Source organism: Crocodylus porosus, unplaced genomic scaffold (assembly GCF_001723895.1).
Source record: "Crocodylus porosus isolate Cpor-Errol unplaced genomic scaffold, CroPor_comp1, whole genome shotgun sequence".
Lineage (NCBI taxonomy): Eukaryota > Metazoa > Chordata > Crocodylia > Crocodylidae > Crocodylus > Crocodylus porosus.
In genome coordinates this window covers 36,857,221-36,873,140 of record NW_017728914.1, presented here as the reverse complement: position 1 = coordinate 36,873,140, position 15,920 = coordinate 36,857,221, and the positions used below count along the sequence as shown (strand labels likewise).

Sequence of the window (15,920 nt, the reverse complement as noted above, 5' to 3'; positions counted from 1 at the left end):
TGTACGCGCCCGTGGCAGCGTACATGAAACAGCTGGGTTGTACGCGCCCGTGGCAGCGTACATGAAACAGCTGGGTTGTACGCGCCCGTGGCAGCTCAAGGCACTGAGCAGAGCTCTGATAAAGTTGCATCTAAATCAGAAGCCATGGCATGGGCAGACTTGTTTGGTTTCGGCTCAGGATCGCTACGAAGTCCATGTGGGCCTCTCCGCAGTGGTGGCTGTTTCGAAGATCGATTCAACTGTTATGCCATCTTGTTACAGCAAGGTTGACATGGTCCAGCAGCGTGCATGGTATTTATTGATGCTATCTCCTGCACTACCCACGGTATCATCCTCTTTACCAACAAGCCAGAAGTTTACTCTCTGTGATAGTTCACAGGGATCATAATCAGCCTTAACGTTCTTGCTTCCCAAACATGAGCAAAAGCTCTGATGAGGATAAAGCTTGCAATTTTTGACAACTTCATATCTTCCTTGGGCACCAGGACAACACCTTCCCTCGCTGTGTCGCCATATACACAGCTCAGATGGAGTACCGAGGGCCTCCACCTTTCCACAGAGCAGTTCTTGCTTCCTTCCAGGACTTAAAATAGCAGCTGCTTTCTGAGCCCCGTCCTCCGTGCCGGAGTCCCTGCTGGAGAGGAAATGAGAGCTTTTTTCTCATAAAGACTGTGAAACAATGGGAAACAGCAATGGGATATCCAGCTTGTGTCAACGAGCTGAGTACAATATGCACATCTGTTCTACAACTTAACTTGGGTTGATATTTGTATATTTTGCAGCATCCCTACCAGGCTGCAGGCACCCTTCAGTCTTTTCAAATGCATAATATACCATTTATTAAATCGCCTGTTCCTTGGCGGTACAATACCCCAGAAGCAGCAAAAATATAATGAACACTTGAAGTTTTCATGTGACATCCCGTTATCCTACCTCACCTACTTTGCTAAGCCTTGCCGATATACCCCTCTTTGTGACCCAGCAGGAAAGAAATGGGTAGGAGTCTCACCCGAGCCCAATGAACAGAAAAGCTCCCGTCAGCTTCAGGGACACTGAGGTTTTTCCCATGGTTCGAACATGATTTATGACCAGATTCTTCTGGGTCAACAAATGTGCTCGTCAAAACACCCATGAACGCCGATACGATGTCTCTTGCCCAGAAAAAGTTGACGTACCTTGATGGAAAAGTAGCAGCAATTAATAGTCTGCTCTTATGTTATCTCCAGGCTCACTCTTCTGCTTTTTGAAGCTATATTTGCCTTTTAAAGAGACTCCTCCAAGCTGTGACCACATTGACTCCAATGGGTTTCTCTCAATAAATTTCCAAATAGGTTGGGGGAAACGATTCCCCGTCATCCTCTTAGCGGAGCTGCGTAAAGAGGAGATTTACAGTTTAGGTTCTAAAGCAGCCAGGGCCTTACGGTTTTGTGGAGGATTTAGTGCAGCTAAAGTCGAAACTGGGTGTCATCCCAGGGGTTAATCCGGAGACAGGAATGTATCTCGCATTCGGGGCGAGACTGACACAAAGGAACAGCTGAAGCCGAGAGCCCTTTAACTTGCATACGTGCAGGATGTTGTGGGCAAATGTAATGACAGTGATGTCGATGTTATGAGTCCAGAGGCTTTTTGCTTATAGGCATGAATGCATGCAACTGGGAGACTCGGGACATTAGCCGGGCAAGATTGTTGATTCAGCGTAATGATTGACTTGAAAATGTAGAAGTCTATTAGGAGCAATTAGAAACACAGTTATCTATGTAATTTGAAAGCCATTATGACAACCTTTTTTTCCCTGCCCCCCTCCCGGAGAGAAAGTACAAAGTCCAGACTGGCCTAATGTTGCTAATATTGGGATATTATTATCAGTCATTTGTCAACAAACAATTGCGCAGTCTTCAGTCTTTTTCTTTATCAAGAGGTCGACCTTGTTTTTATTCCACACACTGCTCTGCTGCGAAGCACGAGCTCTTAGCTCAGCTTTGAGTCCTTTAGGTAGGATTTTCATCTGTGTTCAATGTGGTCCTAACTCCACATTCACTGAAGCAAGCTGTGAAACTCCTAATCAAATTGTTTGAGAGAAAAGTTCAGCCAACACTGAATGCTTTTGAGAATCCCAGCATAAGTATATGCATACTTGCACAAATAATTGGGGGTTTTGAATGCTTATGCCATCCCTTGTGGGGGTGATCAGATGAAGACTCATTGTCCATTATTTTAGTTCAGATGCAACTAAGTATTGCAGCAGCTTGCTTCAGGGCATGCCTTTATGTTGTACCAGGTACTGGTGCTGTCCAGCTGGTTGAAGGATGCTCTCCAGACATGGGGGCACTCAGTGGTGCACATCTCTGTTTCTCCTTGTGTTGTTGATAGTGCAATGTGGATCTACACAGACAATAAATAGTAAAATACATGCACAAATAACATTTCTCTTTCTCTTCCTCCCCTTGGAACTTGAACATGGCGCCAACAGGAATTATTTCCTTGTCAGGTTGAGCAAAAGGCATGGTTTTTGTGAATGCTAAATAATTTCTAGTTCCTTTGTTTAAAAAAGGGGAAAAGTTCTGAGCAGGATTTTATATCACTGAGATCGTGCAATGTCTTCAGTTAGGCATTTCTGATCAAGAATACCTTTTCTAATGGGCTTCAACCAAGACTGCTGGCGTTTGCAGTCAAACGTGCATCTGCACTTTGCAGGTTCAGACACCTGCTGAACAAATTTACCGCTTGCACATGTCCTTTAAATAGGCTGGCCCTCTTGGGTTTTCCACGTTCAGATGCTAGCACTTGTGCGTATGTGGGTGTCAGGCTATTTAAAGACTCATTAGTGCAAGCAGAAGCACAGCACAAGTTTGTGTGCAGGCAGTTCGGCGTGTGAGCTAAACTGTAGCTCAGAGTAAAAATCTGATCTCTGTCCATCTCTGAGCGGTCCATGTGAAGTTGGGCAACAGTAAGGAGGTGCTCCCCACTTGCTTAATATTTATTGCATGAGCATCCATTAATTCTTTGGTACCTTGATTGGAGAATTAGCGCCATCAGAGCACTTATCTGAGGGTGACACCTTAAGGGTAACCTTTATCTTCCTTTGTGAAGAACTAGCAGAGCTTCACGTGACTGATTTGTTTTCTTTCACCAGCTATGACTTTGAGGTTACTGATGCTTTTTCATAGACCGAAACTAATGTTACAGTAGTCTATCATGAGATAAGAGGCAGCTGAATACTCGTATCGTATTACAATTAACAGCAATTCTGTTATCTGTCATCACTTGCACTAAACAGAGTTTCTTTTAGCAAAAGTATGACACTGCGATGCCTGCTAATGCAATGGCATTGCGTGAACTATGACAGACCCCAGAGCTGGTTTTCTACCTATTTCAAGGAATAAAAGTCTAGAGTCTTAACTTAACAAACTCGTTTTATATCCTAGAGCTTGGATGGCCAAGTGAAAACAATAAAGTGGTAAAAGAGAAAGTAATTAAGAAAAGGCAGAATGATTGAATATGAAGGCTTGTATTGCACAAATGAGGATCAAGCCTGTTAAGGATGTGCCTTCCTTGTATTAATGTGATAATAAAGTGCGTGATTCTGAGAGCTCTGTCGCTGCCTCAGCTAAAGCACTGACCCTCAGCTCATGAAGCACGGATGGTGCCGTGACCGCGAGGCATGTAAAGAAAAGCAGAGCTCGAAGGCTCCTGTCCTGGGTACGGTAACAACGGCAGTCGCGCCTCTGAGCGTGTGGGTATGCGCGCAGGTAGATGGATGCACGCCTCTGCCTCTTTGCTTAGATACGGTGTTTGTGTCTTTGCTTTCTAGTAACTCGCACCTCCGCCGTGAGCGAGCCGGAGTTGTACAATCTGCACACAAATGGCATAAAACCCTCCGACCGCTTTTATTTCAGGTATTTAGCTACAGCTCAATTCCAATCAACATTGCTGGTAAACGGGGCACCGTGCACATGGAAAGTTATAGAACAATTTACTGGATCAATTTTTTCACCGCTCACAGAAGAAAATGTTGAAAAGTCAGATGCCAGGCACAGAATTAGATTACCAAAAATAGAGAGTGCAGACCTGCCTCTCGACTATTTTTAGTCCTATTTTGCAATGTTGTCTTTTGGTGCTGGGCAAATAGGCTGTGGCCTCTTTCTAGTCATATTAAAAAACAAAACAAACCTCTCCAGAGTTTTAGCTCGCTCGGGAGGGAAGATGCCAAGCACACTTTTCCAAAGAAGTCTAAATTTCTGTGATGCATTATGCTTCAGTTCGAGAGAGGTGAAGAACTAGGAAGAAGAGGCTGCGAGATGAAAAATTGATATGCCGTGCTCCACTGCGCAGAGCACACAGACCTACGGAAAACCAACTTGAAATATTTGGTGAAGTGAGCAGTGAGTAATTTAAGGCTGTCTTTGGGCAGTCTTACCTGCTGGTTTGGTGGGCACGTGGCTTCTTCCCCAACTATTTGCAGTGCTGAAAGATGTCTTTACTAGACCATCAGCAGCAAAGTGTGGGCTCCGCCAGCTCGTGAAATCAGGGCAAGTTCATAAAAATAACTTTGCCTATTCTGTGTGTGTCTTATTATGGGAGAAAGAAGGGGAATCTCAGTCTGAGATGCGTTGCATGATCTTCATACTTCATGTCGCACTGCATGTCCTGGACCCTTTCCTGGAGTTCAAGTGCGCGATGCCTGTTTTCCAACAAAACGAATATTCTTCTATGCGTTTGCTGCTGGGTTGCTCCTTGGGTGTTAATTGTTTTACATCCCATTCATACCAAGTTTGGGCCATTCATGAAAACCAAGAGGAGCATTGAATTTGGTGGGAGCAGGATCACATCCTCTTTTTTTTTTTTTTTTTAAATGAAGGGGATTAGACCAACAAAAATGGGTGACAGGTAACCAGGTTGTGTGTGATGTTTAATTTGTCTTTTGTAAAATAAATTTCCTGTTGTAAAAATGCCACAAAAGGTAGCTACTGCTGTTTATTGACTAAAGAGCCATGTAAAATCCAGCTGTGAATATGAGGGTAATAGGTGGTTTCCCCCATGCCTCTATTTCATTTCCATGTGCAGTCTCGTGCTGGTAAATACCAGTGTAAGCCTCAATTTTTCTTTTGTGAGTAGGGTTCCTGACATGGCCACTTTCTCATAGGCAGACATGGCCACGGGAAACAATGTGCAGTGTTGGATCTGTGTTTAAATAGATATGGTAGCAATTTGAAGAAACAGTAATTTCCCCCTGCTTTCTCCTCGAGCTGTCGGTCTCGCTGCTCCCAAGCCAGCTTTTCCACTGCGTGCGGATTCGGACTCGGTTTTTTCCGTTCCAAACTGGAATGAAAACAAAAAGTAATCAAAATTTCCTGGGTAGTAAGAATAAAAAAATGGGTTGAGTCATGCAAAGCATTTCATTTAGGGAAAGCACAAATTTTGTTCCGCTTTCTCCCTTTTAATATTTTTCATATGTTTGCATATAAAAATGACCCTTGTTTGAAAAAGGCATTTTGAAATGAAAAATTGAAGCCTTTGCATCTGGAAATGTCCACGGTGGAGTGTTTCTTCATTCAAATGCTTTCTTTACCTTTGCTTTTTCCCCCCCTTAAATCAGATTTCATTGGTGTGACACTTTTTTAACTGGTTTGGATTTTGGTGAAAAATTCCTGATTGAGCTATAGTTATGGGCAGATATGGTGGAGGTGACTGATGGAGAAAGGGAGTTGTGTGAGTATGGGGAAGTGGATAGAGAAACCTGGAAAACAATGGCTCAAATAACTCGGGTGTTTGTGTCCTGGGCCAACTTGGTGGTGCGCACCTAAACCCAAAGTGGTACATTTTGAAGTGTATGTTTATTGTTCTTCAGTACTACCGACCTTGTCCTGGCAGACCCTTCCCCCGGTCGTCTCCCACGGGTTTTACTGCGGGGGGTCAGCTAGGCTTACAGTAGACGTTGCTGTCGTCAAAAGTAGGACCTTGGCCTTAGTAGGCCTCTGCGTACACATTAAGTTGTGCACATGTTTCAGTGCCATGCAAAATGGCCAGGAAAGTCTTTCATCTGATGGCCAGTTTCAAGACGTCGTGTCAGTTGTTGCTTCTTGGAGTTTTTGCTCATTTTGCAGACCCACAAATGCACAAACACTCCAGTATCGCTGTTTTGCAGGCCCTGATCCCAACACTGGTGTTACCCTCTTCTTTCAAATGCTTTGAAAATGGTGGCCTACTCTGGTTCAGTTTGCCCCCAGATAGGTTTAAGTTGTGCAACCAGCACTCGCTCATTGACTGGCCAGAGGTCTCGCTGACCTTGGCAGTCGTACAGCTGTCATATTTTCACATGGATGAACTGTTCTCGAACAGTTTCTCCAATGTATTGGGAACAAACATGCCTTTCTTCAACATCAGGAATGCAGGTCTTCCCTTTCCAACTATTTCTTTCCCTTCAACAGATATATTTATTGTGGCAGTGGCAAAAAAAATCCTACTGCTAACTCTTCGTATTCAAGTTCCCTTAAATCTCCCTCAGGATAGTGATGGAGAAGAGAGTCTGGCTTCCCACTTGATTTTTTTATTTATTTTATTATTATCATCATCTTCCTAGTTCAATTCATTCCCTCTTCATGTTGGCGGTTGGTGGAAGAGTCGGTGTCAAATCCTTTTTTGCATCGTTGTCGTTATCGTTGTATCGTTGTAACGAGGAGCCAGAGCCAGCGGAGAACGGGGTGCCATTGGGCTAGGTACTGCAGATGCGGGATGGTCTGTGCCTCAAAGAGTTTACAGGCTATGAAGACAAGACATGGAAAGGGGAAGGGTCAGGTTAGACCTGCCAAAAGGGAGATTGGACTGTATAGATGGCCTCAGCGAGATGAGGAGAGACAGAAGGGCTAAACTTGGACCAGGCGGTCTGCAGGCTAGTGCGGTTGCCTCCTGAAGAAAGGTGGCCAGGGAGCGCTGGCACTAAGCTTGAGAAGACCATTCCTCTCGGATCAGGTGGATTTTGCACCTCACTTGGAGCGGTGTGTTAAACCTGGATACTGCCAACCAGCACCCAGGCTGCCAGTCCCAACCAAGCTCTGGTTGGCCAACACGGGCTGCAGTGCGTGCACTTTCAACACTCCCGGGGTGCGATGTGGGCAAGTGTTTTAGCTACTGGGCTGACGACTGTTCAAGCTTCACACTTCTGAAATCTCAGAAACGTTTTCTGGTGAGGATATCTCTGTCCCAGCCCACTCCGGTTGGTACTTGCAAGTGTTAATGGGAGCCATCCAGGCACCGTCTAGATTCGAAGGGGATGCATCTCTGAGTGGTGGTACCCAGACCACTAGAAGAGATTGATATCATAGTACCAAGAGCTGCATACTTCAATGAGGCCATTCAATGGTATTTTCTTCATTAGAGTTAATGATTGTTTTGATCTGTAGTGTTTGAGAGAGATAAACCAGGAAGATGTACTAGCCACGAGGATGGGTGAGTATGGGCTTCTGTTATCTGGCAACTTCAACCCACAGTAGACAACTGGGGCTGGAAACCCACAGTTCTTCAGCACCCCTTTGAGTTGCCACCTGTGCTGCATCCCAGAAGCAAATTGCAGACCTCTGTGGGTAGTCATGCTACTGTTTGTGCCTGTTATTCGGGAAAGAACGGGGAGATGAGAAAGTATCGCTCGATTATAATTAGGGATGTTAATGATGCCTGCAAAGGGCCCAATTCTGGACTGGTCCAAGTGATCTAACCGGGATGATTTGCAGCTGCGGAGTCGGAGCTGGCACGGGCGGTTCGGGCTCAGGATGGAGAATTCAGCAGAGCAAATTGCTTGAGCAAAGGAAGCACACAAGGGTGAAGACCAGTCTGAGACCTTGGAGTGAATCCATCTGAGTTAAATCTAGGATTTTCCTCCTGTTTTCCAGCCAAGATGATTCTCCATTCAAAGCCAAATACCCGTAGTTTCATCCTGCCCCCATTTTCTGCCCCATTTTGCCGACCGATACCCCAGACATGAGTGGGAACAGGATGCTTCCTCCATAGCCCAACAGTCAAACCCTTGGGACGGTGCAAAGCATTTCTTGTCCTACACAGCCCTGCTTGCACTTTGTGTTTCAGCAGCAGCATTGAGCCCATCTGTTGGTTCCTCTCTCAGTAAAATAAGAGTGCAGGATTGGAGAGAGAGTATTTTATTAGATGATTTTTTCAGCTGAACCAAGGGGAGGTGTAAGATGTACACAATCAATCTTTGCAAGTTCCTCCCCAAAGTGCTGTCGTAAAAACCCCCAAATCCTGTCCGCTTTCCTGAAGTCTCTGTAACTCACTAGGCATTGCTCTGCATGCACTGCTTTGTTGGACCTAGCTAGGTGGGCCTCATGTGTCCTTTATCTTGTTGGGATGAAACGCCATTGGATGCCAGGGATTTCCCTTCTCTAACTAGGGCTCGATTTTGAAACCGGATTGATGGTTTTTTGGTCCGCTCTTCTATTGCGTGTAGATTTACTGTGCCGTCGTCTTATAAGACAAAAGAACCATGTCACTTGCCAAGTGAAGCAACCTCCCCCCTATTTTTCAGGGCTTCATAAAGAGCTCTCGGAGGTATTCGGAGGGCCTTTAAGCTGATGAGCTGACACCCATGAGCCGGTGTTTACACACGCCGGGTAAAGTTAGCGTGATAAATGCTTCCTGCACTTGCCTGTTTGACTCCGTCGATCAGTGCGGATATTTTTAACTATTACATTTCCCATCCTCCCTCCCTCTGTAATATGCTCCCGCAAGCCAAAGTGGTCAGCTGCTTGGCTCCTACATTCGGGAAAACTCTGAAGAATTTTCTCGCGAACCCCTGGGGCAGAGCAGACTTTTCCCCAAAGAATAAGCAGTTCTGAGAGACTTTGCCACATAAGGGCCTGTTCGAGGCTCCAGGCACCAGTTGACAGGGACGTCTTTGCCTCCCAACAGATGGTCGGGCTTTTTATTTCAGCAAGCGATCTCTGGCGGAGGGGTGGTCTCGGGATGCTGCCAGCATTCCACATGACAGGGCCAGCTTAGGGCAAGAGGGATCTAATGTCCATGCCCTTCATAGCTCACCAACTAAATGATGAGCTGTTGACAGAAAAGCCATCATCTGAAGTGTAAGATCCTGAACTCTCCCCGCATTTCGCTTTTCTTCGGCGGAATTAATGCCCTATTTGCTTGTCTCTCAAAATCCATTCTGGCACGAGTACAAACCGTCGCCTGGTGGCAAGCAGTTGTCTGGATTCAAGATGCCAAGATTTGTGCTGACAGCTCCTTCTACACAATCTGAGTCAGGCTGTCACAGCTGGCCATTAGAGGCTTAAAAAGACGCACACACGTACGACAAATCGCACCAACTCTCAGCTATTGAATAGCCGAAGCTCCTTGGTGAGAAAATGCCAGGACTTAGCCCCCTCTTGAACAGAGCACAAACACACGCTGTCCAAGCGTTTTGCGGCGGCTGCTTATTTCATATCGATCCCTCTCTCTTATTTCTTAAGTTAAACTAAATCTCGGCTGTCCACGCTATGGCCTGATGGGATTTTCGTAGCCCACCAAATGGGTCTCCGAAGGACACAGTTCTGCGCCGAAACAGGGAAACGGTGCCCAAGAAGGCCAGCCAAAAAAAAAAGAAAAAAAGGCTTGTAGAAATACGTTTGCCATGATTCCTGCGTGTGCAAATTGGGCTGCTCCTGGTGACGATGGCAAGCGCTCAGTGGGGACGAGGATGGATCCTTGCAAAAATTAACTTTCCAATTTCAAGTAAAACAATAAAAAATAATCACCCCCCAATGCCTCATTCTAAATGGAGACAGGCTATATTAGCTTCTGCTTGCTTAATCGACAGCTATTGCAAATATAATGATGCTCTGTCTGGTTGCGCTGGGCTTTCAAACTTGCTGCAGGATTTAATTTTACACAGTCGAGCTGTGGTAGAGCCCGGTCTGCAGTTTATTTTGGACAAAGGGTTGATAAACCTTGGCTCTCGAGAAGGAAGCCTGGAATCCGAGGCTCGCCGTTATTCATTGACTTCTCTTTATGAGTTTACAGTCCGCTGATGCATAACACTGAAGGAAATATTTTCAGTAAAATGTTTGCTTTCTTTCGGCTTGTAAAATGCAGTGTCTCTTTTTAAAGATGCATGTCAGGGTCATAGAGCTACTTCAGCAAACTGTGCATGGTCAGGACAAACCCTGTGTTTCAGCCGGTTCATTTTTGTCATGAAATCAGCCTTTTAATCAAGACTTTTTCCAATCCTTCAGTGCTTTGTTTGTTGACTTGTTTAGATTCACTAACCACCATTTGAACTTCAGTTTTATTGACAGACTTTGTTTAATTGTTGCACGGAGATTTAAATTGCACGGAACATTTTAATATTTTGGTGTTAAATCGATGTTTGCACACTACGGTAAACTTGTAAAATGAAACCATTTATACATCAAGGGAGTTTCTTGGCCAGCATATTTTCTGCCTTCCTTTCGCTGTACTGAAACTATGTTTTTTTTTTTAACTTCCTTGCTGTGCTGGAAGGCATTTTCCTTTCCCGACATGGGCCCTTTGGCTAGTAACTTTGGGGCAATGCTGGAAGCCTTGATGGCTCTGGCAAAGGTCTTAAAAATGGGGGAGACTTTTAGGACCTGCTTAAATGCTTTGCTGGATGGGGCCTCTTTGCATATTCCTCACCCACACGATCCGTCACCGGAGCCAGCATGCAAGAGAGTGACAATGTGATGCGGTTGTTGTCCATGCTGCCCGCACCTAACCATGGCTTCTCTTTCTTCACAGGTTCTTCTTGAAATTTTTCCTCAAATGTAACCAGAATTGCCTAAAAAATGCAGGAAACCCTCGGGACATGCGGAGATTTCAGGTCAGTGAGTCACACATCCTTTAATACTAACTGATGGTGGGGAGAAATAATCCAACCTGGTTTAACCTGGTAACGAACTGGAGGGTGCTCAAATGTACAGTGCTTCTCTTAGTTTGACAGACCACCCCGGTGATCCTAGAAATGAGTGGGAAGTACCTGGGCGCTCATGGTTTGGATCAGGGCAGACTTGAAGATGCTGCCATCCCCATGGGAAGTCAGAAACCAAAGAGACGTTGCTCTGCTGTGTTGGATGGCTACAAGCATGCTTAAAACATCAACAGGCTCCACGTCTGTTGTCCAATGCAGCATGAAAGGCATCTGTTTATTTTAACGTGAATTTTATAAAGGCCTAATCCTGCAGTCCCCCATGAGCTGGGTCTTTGGTATTTTGGCAGGGGGAAGGGTAGGGAAATATATCCCCACCATTGCAGTTGCCCCTGTCCATAGCAGTAGCCAAGAGTGGTGGTGTCTTGTCCACCACCAGCATTTTGAACACCAGGGCCAACTGGGCTCTGAATCCATCGCAAGCAGCAGCTGCCATGTGTGCTGGTAGTAGCTGGAAATATCTACCCGATGTCAATACAGTCATTTGCCAGCTCATATTGGGTTTTGCTCATGTTGGTACAGTCATTTGCCAGCTCATATTGGGTTTTGCCTAAGGACCAAGTAAAGTCTGGGGGTGGAAGAAGACTTTCCCATGGGAGGAGGAAAGGGGCAGGGGACAACGCTGTTCAAAGGAGGGCAGATCCATGGGGCCTTTTCGCAGGGATTGGGATCGACGCTCGCCTGGAAGCACCAGTGGGTTTGTCCTGCAAACTCCACGGGTCTCCGAAGAGCTGAGAGGACTGGAACGGGGCCCCTGGCTTTCTTCCTTACCCCTCCTCCCGCCCCGGCGCTTAGCTATAAGTGCTAAACGTTATGGAAGCAATGATAACACTTAACACCTATATCTTTTACTGTACAAACATGAACTGGTTAATCCCTCCGGTGCCCTGGCAAGCTGGGGGAGTGTTATTTATCCCTTTGCAGAGAAGCAATGGGGACTTAGCCAAAACTGTGCAGCTGGTCAGCGTAAGAGCTGGGATTACAACTCCAGGAGTCCCTGACGCCCGTCCCGGGGCTCCTTTCTCCGGGCTGCGCTGCCTCTGAGATTTATTCCCACTTATTAACAACGTATTCTCGTGTGAGAGGCGGCATTTCCTCTCAGGGTGCTCTCACCGGTGGGGCGATCTAGCATGAACGGCCGTGTCGGGACCCTGTCAAAGCACGGTTCGCAGTACGCACGCGCCACTGATTTCGTGCTCGCCAAAGCACGGGCTGATTTTCATATGGTAATGCCTTTGCATGTTCCCTCAGAAGAGCAATCAGGAGCCGGTGTAGGTGACTAGGTAGGACATAAGAAAGGTTGTTGATCTCTTGACTTGTAAAGACATTCTGTCATGCAAGCCCAGCCTCACAGCAGTTGAGCTTTCGGTGTGTAAACAGAGACTGCTTAATTACACAGGTCATGTCAATTAGTGTGACCTTAGCATTTTCAAGAAATTAATCACTTTCAGCAGAGCAAAGCACCACTCATACTTTTGTACAGTGTGGGAGAAAGCTTGGAGAAATCTATTAAGTGCCAGCACACGATTTTTACAGCGGCGGGGCTTTGTCTTGGATTTTTTTGCTCTTTCATTCTAGCAAGAAACTTCTTAAAATAAAGCCAGCGGTCATTGCTGAGTGCAGAAAATTCAGGCTTCACTTGCCATGGCAAGGGCAGGAAAATACCAGGCACAGATGTGCACTGGGCGTGCAGACTGGGTGAAGCCATGACCCCCTCGAAGTCTGCAAAGACAGTGGTGAAATGATGCCAAAGGCCCAAATTTAAAGGACAAGGCTGAGACCATTTTAAATCCTGTCCAAAGCCAGGGAGTGCCTAAAGTAGCTGGGTTTGCTGGGTGTGTAAAGCCCTTCTCTGGGCAGGTCTTGTGAAGCACCCAGCACGTCGGAGCCGTAGCGCAGGTGAGGCCTGCAAGTGCCCATGTCCCACGAGTGATGCTAAGACCGAGATGACATTATGGGGGAACGATGCATGCTGGCTGTCTCACACCCTAAAGCACACAAGACAATTATGCAAATACTTGTGTATATCATTGTTATTAATGAAACCACGACTGCATTGTTGTTGTCCTGGTTTGAATGCAAGCGGCCACGCACCGGGTTTCAATTGAGAGGAAACTTTTGAGGCTGAGTCACCACGAAACCCCCTCGAAGGAGGCATTTATTATGAAAACGCTGAAAGTCACTTTGACATTGTCTCCTCTTCCTCAGCTGAAGCAGCTGACTTGCCTCCACGCGATACTGCCACTCATGTTTGAATTGTCGCCACTTGTGCCTTGCTGCAAATTTGCATAAGAGGCAGAAATGATGCTTCACAGATCCCAGATAATGGAGTTTGGATGTGTAAGGTCCCCTCCCCAGAGAGGGAAGAGGAAGGGAAAAAAAGTAGGGAACGAGCAGAGGGAGCCAGGGCCCCAACTCTACAAAGCAATTAGGCACGTAGCCTAACTTTAAGCATGTGGGCAATTTTGTTGAATATGCAGCGCTTGTTAGCTGAAAGTTTGGCATGTTTTTTAAGTATCTCGCTGGATCAGGGGCTATTTGAGTGACCAAATTAAGGAAGAAAACAAACTGTACGAAGCAGCCTCCAAGCTGGAATGAAAATAAGGCGATTTCCCATCTCTCTTTGATGCAACCCAGTTACTAGGGGGAAAGCTCCAAGGACCAGAACCGGTGGCTCAAAGCAGATGGCAGCAAGGGACACGTCAGGCCTGGAAATTGTCTCCGTCGGATTTTGGGAACCTTTGCTGTGAGGTGCCGGGGGTAGAAACAGAAATGCCAGGGCACTCCCAGCAAAGTGGAGAAAATTGAAAACACAAGGAGCACGTTATGTCTTAATCAGTTAGCAAAGCTTAATGGACTGTGCTTGAAAATGGGGACTCATGTGATGCTTAATTTTGATGTATTAGGTGATGTGCTACGACAAATAAACAGGCCCAGTGTGAAACTGGGATGAACGGTTTGTTCTCCAACCTCCAGAAGTTGGGGTTGTTTTTTTTAATAGCCTTCAAAAACCCCCTCATAACTGAACTATTTAAGAACCAGCAGAATAATTTTCAGAGCAATTGATAGATAGCGCTTGTCGGTGGAGCAGAGCTGTAAAATGATGCGTTTCTTTTTTCATGCCTCCATCTCCTCCGCTGTTGATACAGGGTTTAGATTTGAGATCTATGGAGGGTTGAAGCTCAAGCTCAAAATCATTTTCCGTGTTTGTCTGCCCCAAATTAAAACTGTGTTTTGTTGACAAAATTTGGAAAGGTTTGAGATCTGGCAGGCCTGGCTGTCCCCATGCTTACATTAATATGTCAGCACCTCATTAATCATTTATTAAACTGTAGTTTGCCTTTTCCCTCATGCTATGGCCTGAGTTTTAAGGATGCCTCAGAGCTTTTTCCCCTTCTGGTTTGATTCCCTACCCCTTCCCCAAGTTTTATGATTTCTCCACAAATTAGTTTTAGCACATGCTTTAACTTAAACACATCCCGATAATTTCAAAATCAAAATGAGAAGTGCTGGGGCTTGGGGTTTTTTTTTTCAGATTAAAAATATAAGTCTACCTTATAAGCATGTAAGTGCCCTTCAAAATTTAAGTATGCAATTGCAATGCATAAGAAATATGTACAGTGTATTTCTTGTCTCCACATAGTCAGGGCATTAGTATTTAGGAAAGGCTTTGTGCATTAAATGCTCTTTTCTTTCAGAAAATCCCAGCAAAACAGAGAGAGCGTGTGTTAATGAAATTGTATATTTTAAGAATTAAGCAGAGAGCGTGCGCTGCCACTTACAGGTGCACTATGAATAATCATTTTTTTCAGACAGACAGACAGAGTAACCACTTTTGTCTGCATTTCCTGACACTGGAAACAGATTCTCGTGGGGATTCCTTTTATAGTTTCTTCTGCTAACGACTCCAAAGAGCCAGCCCAATGTGGTCTCTTTGTAGTAAATCAAACTCTCTGTTCAAGAGGTAGGTAGGAAGATACAGTTAAGTCATTTAAAATGTGTCACATCAACAGGTTGTGAAACCTGAAGGGGGGGAAAAAAATGAAGCGGCTGATCCTCTGCAGCTCGACTTACACAAGTAGCGGAGATCGTCAGTGTTACTTCCTGGAGTAGACTATCCACTACTCCTCTGCGTAAGGCTTTGTAGGGTCAGACCCTAAATTATTATAGTTAATGTACGAGAACTTGTAAGTCCGGCTCCTGGAAACACTCGGTGCTTAACTTCATGCGTGCACTTGCTCTCGTTGAGTTCAGTGGGACTGCGTGCGTGCCGAAGTGTTTGCAGGATCGGGGCCCGCATGTGGGAAATACGGCTCAAGTAGCTCATTGTCTAGGAAGGTCAAGTCCGGTGGCTGGTATGTTCAGTTCTTAGTTTCATTTCTGCACCTACCTACATTTGCCTGGCCCAGGAGGGTCTGACTCCAGCAGACAAGAGCCCGATGTGAAAGTCGGGGGAGCTGAGAGTGGTGAATTGGACCTGAAGTCCCAGTTACAAAGGAGTCACGGCGGTTAGAGGCAGACGTATGAAATCACAAACTATAAATCACTTGCTGTAAGATCCTATTTTATTGAAAATATCAGCTTTATTTTGCCTCTCGTTAATGGAACCAACCCTAGAAACTATGAAACTATGAATGGGCAAGCTATTTTGAAACCCCTACAGTCGTAGAAAAGGAGGTTGGAAGAGACCTCAGGAGGTTGCATCTAGTCCAAACCCTGCTCTTGCAATACAGCACAAACAGATAGATATTTTTTCTCTCCCAATTTGAATTCAGAAGGACTTGCCTAATGCCTATAGTCTTTGCCTATAGGCTTGCTTCCTTCCAATTTACCACCCATAAGAGCTCCCAACTCATTTGCTCTGTATTTTCACATCTTGGTCTTGAGGAAAACAACCACAGTAACACCATTCCCGGGCCGTTTCAGAAATCTTGAGATGCAAACTCTCTTCTTTTGTAGTCCATTGAAGACA

General features: G+C 45.5%; 1 protein-coding gene across 6 annotated transcripts in view; it reads left to right on the top strand.

Annotated features, from left to right (window-relative positions):
* The window catches only part of EBF1 (early B-cell factor 1), a 298,865-nt gene that overhangs the window by 174,568 nt on the left and 108,377 nt on the right, over nt 1–15,920 (top strand). For all 6 annotated transcript variants that reach the window (XM_019535303.1, XM_019535301.1, XM_019535300.1 and 3 more), the window contains exon 4: nt 10,762–10,843. In XM_019535303.1, coding sequence (XP_019390848.1) covers nt 10,762–10,843 — 82 coding nt within the window. The remainder of the gene's footprint in view (nt 1–10,761; nt 10,844–15,920) is intronic.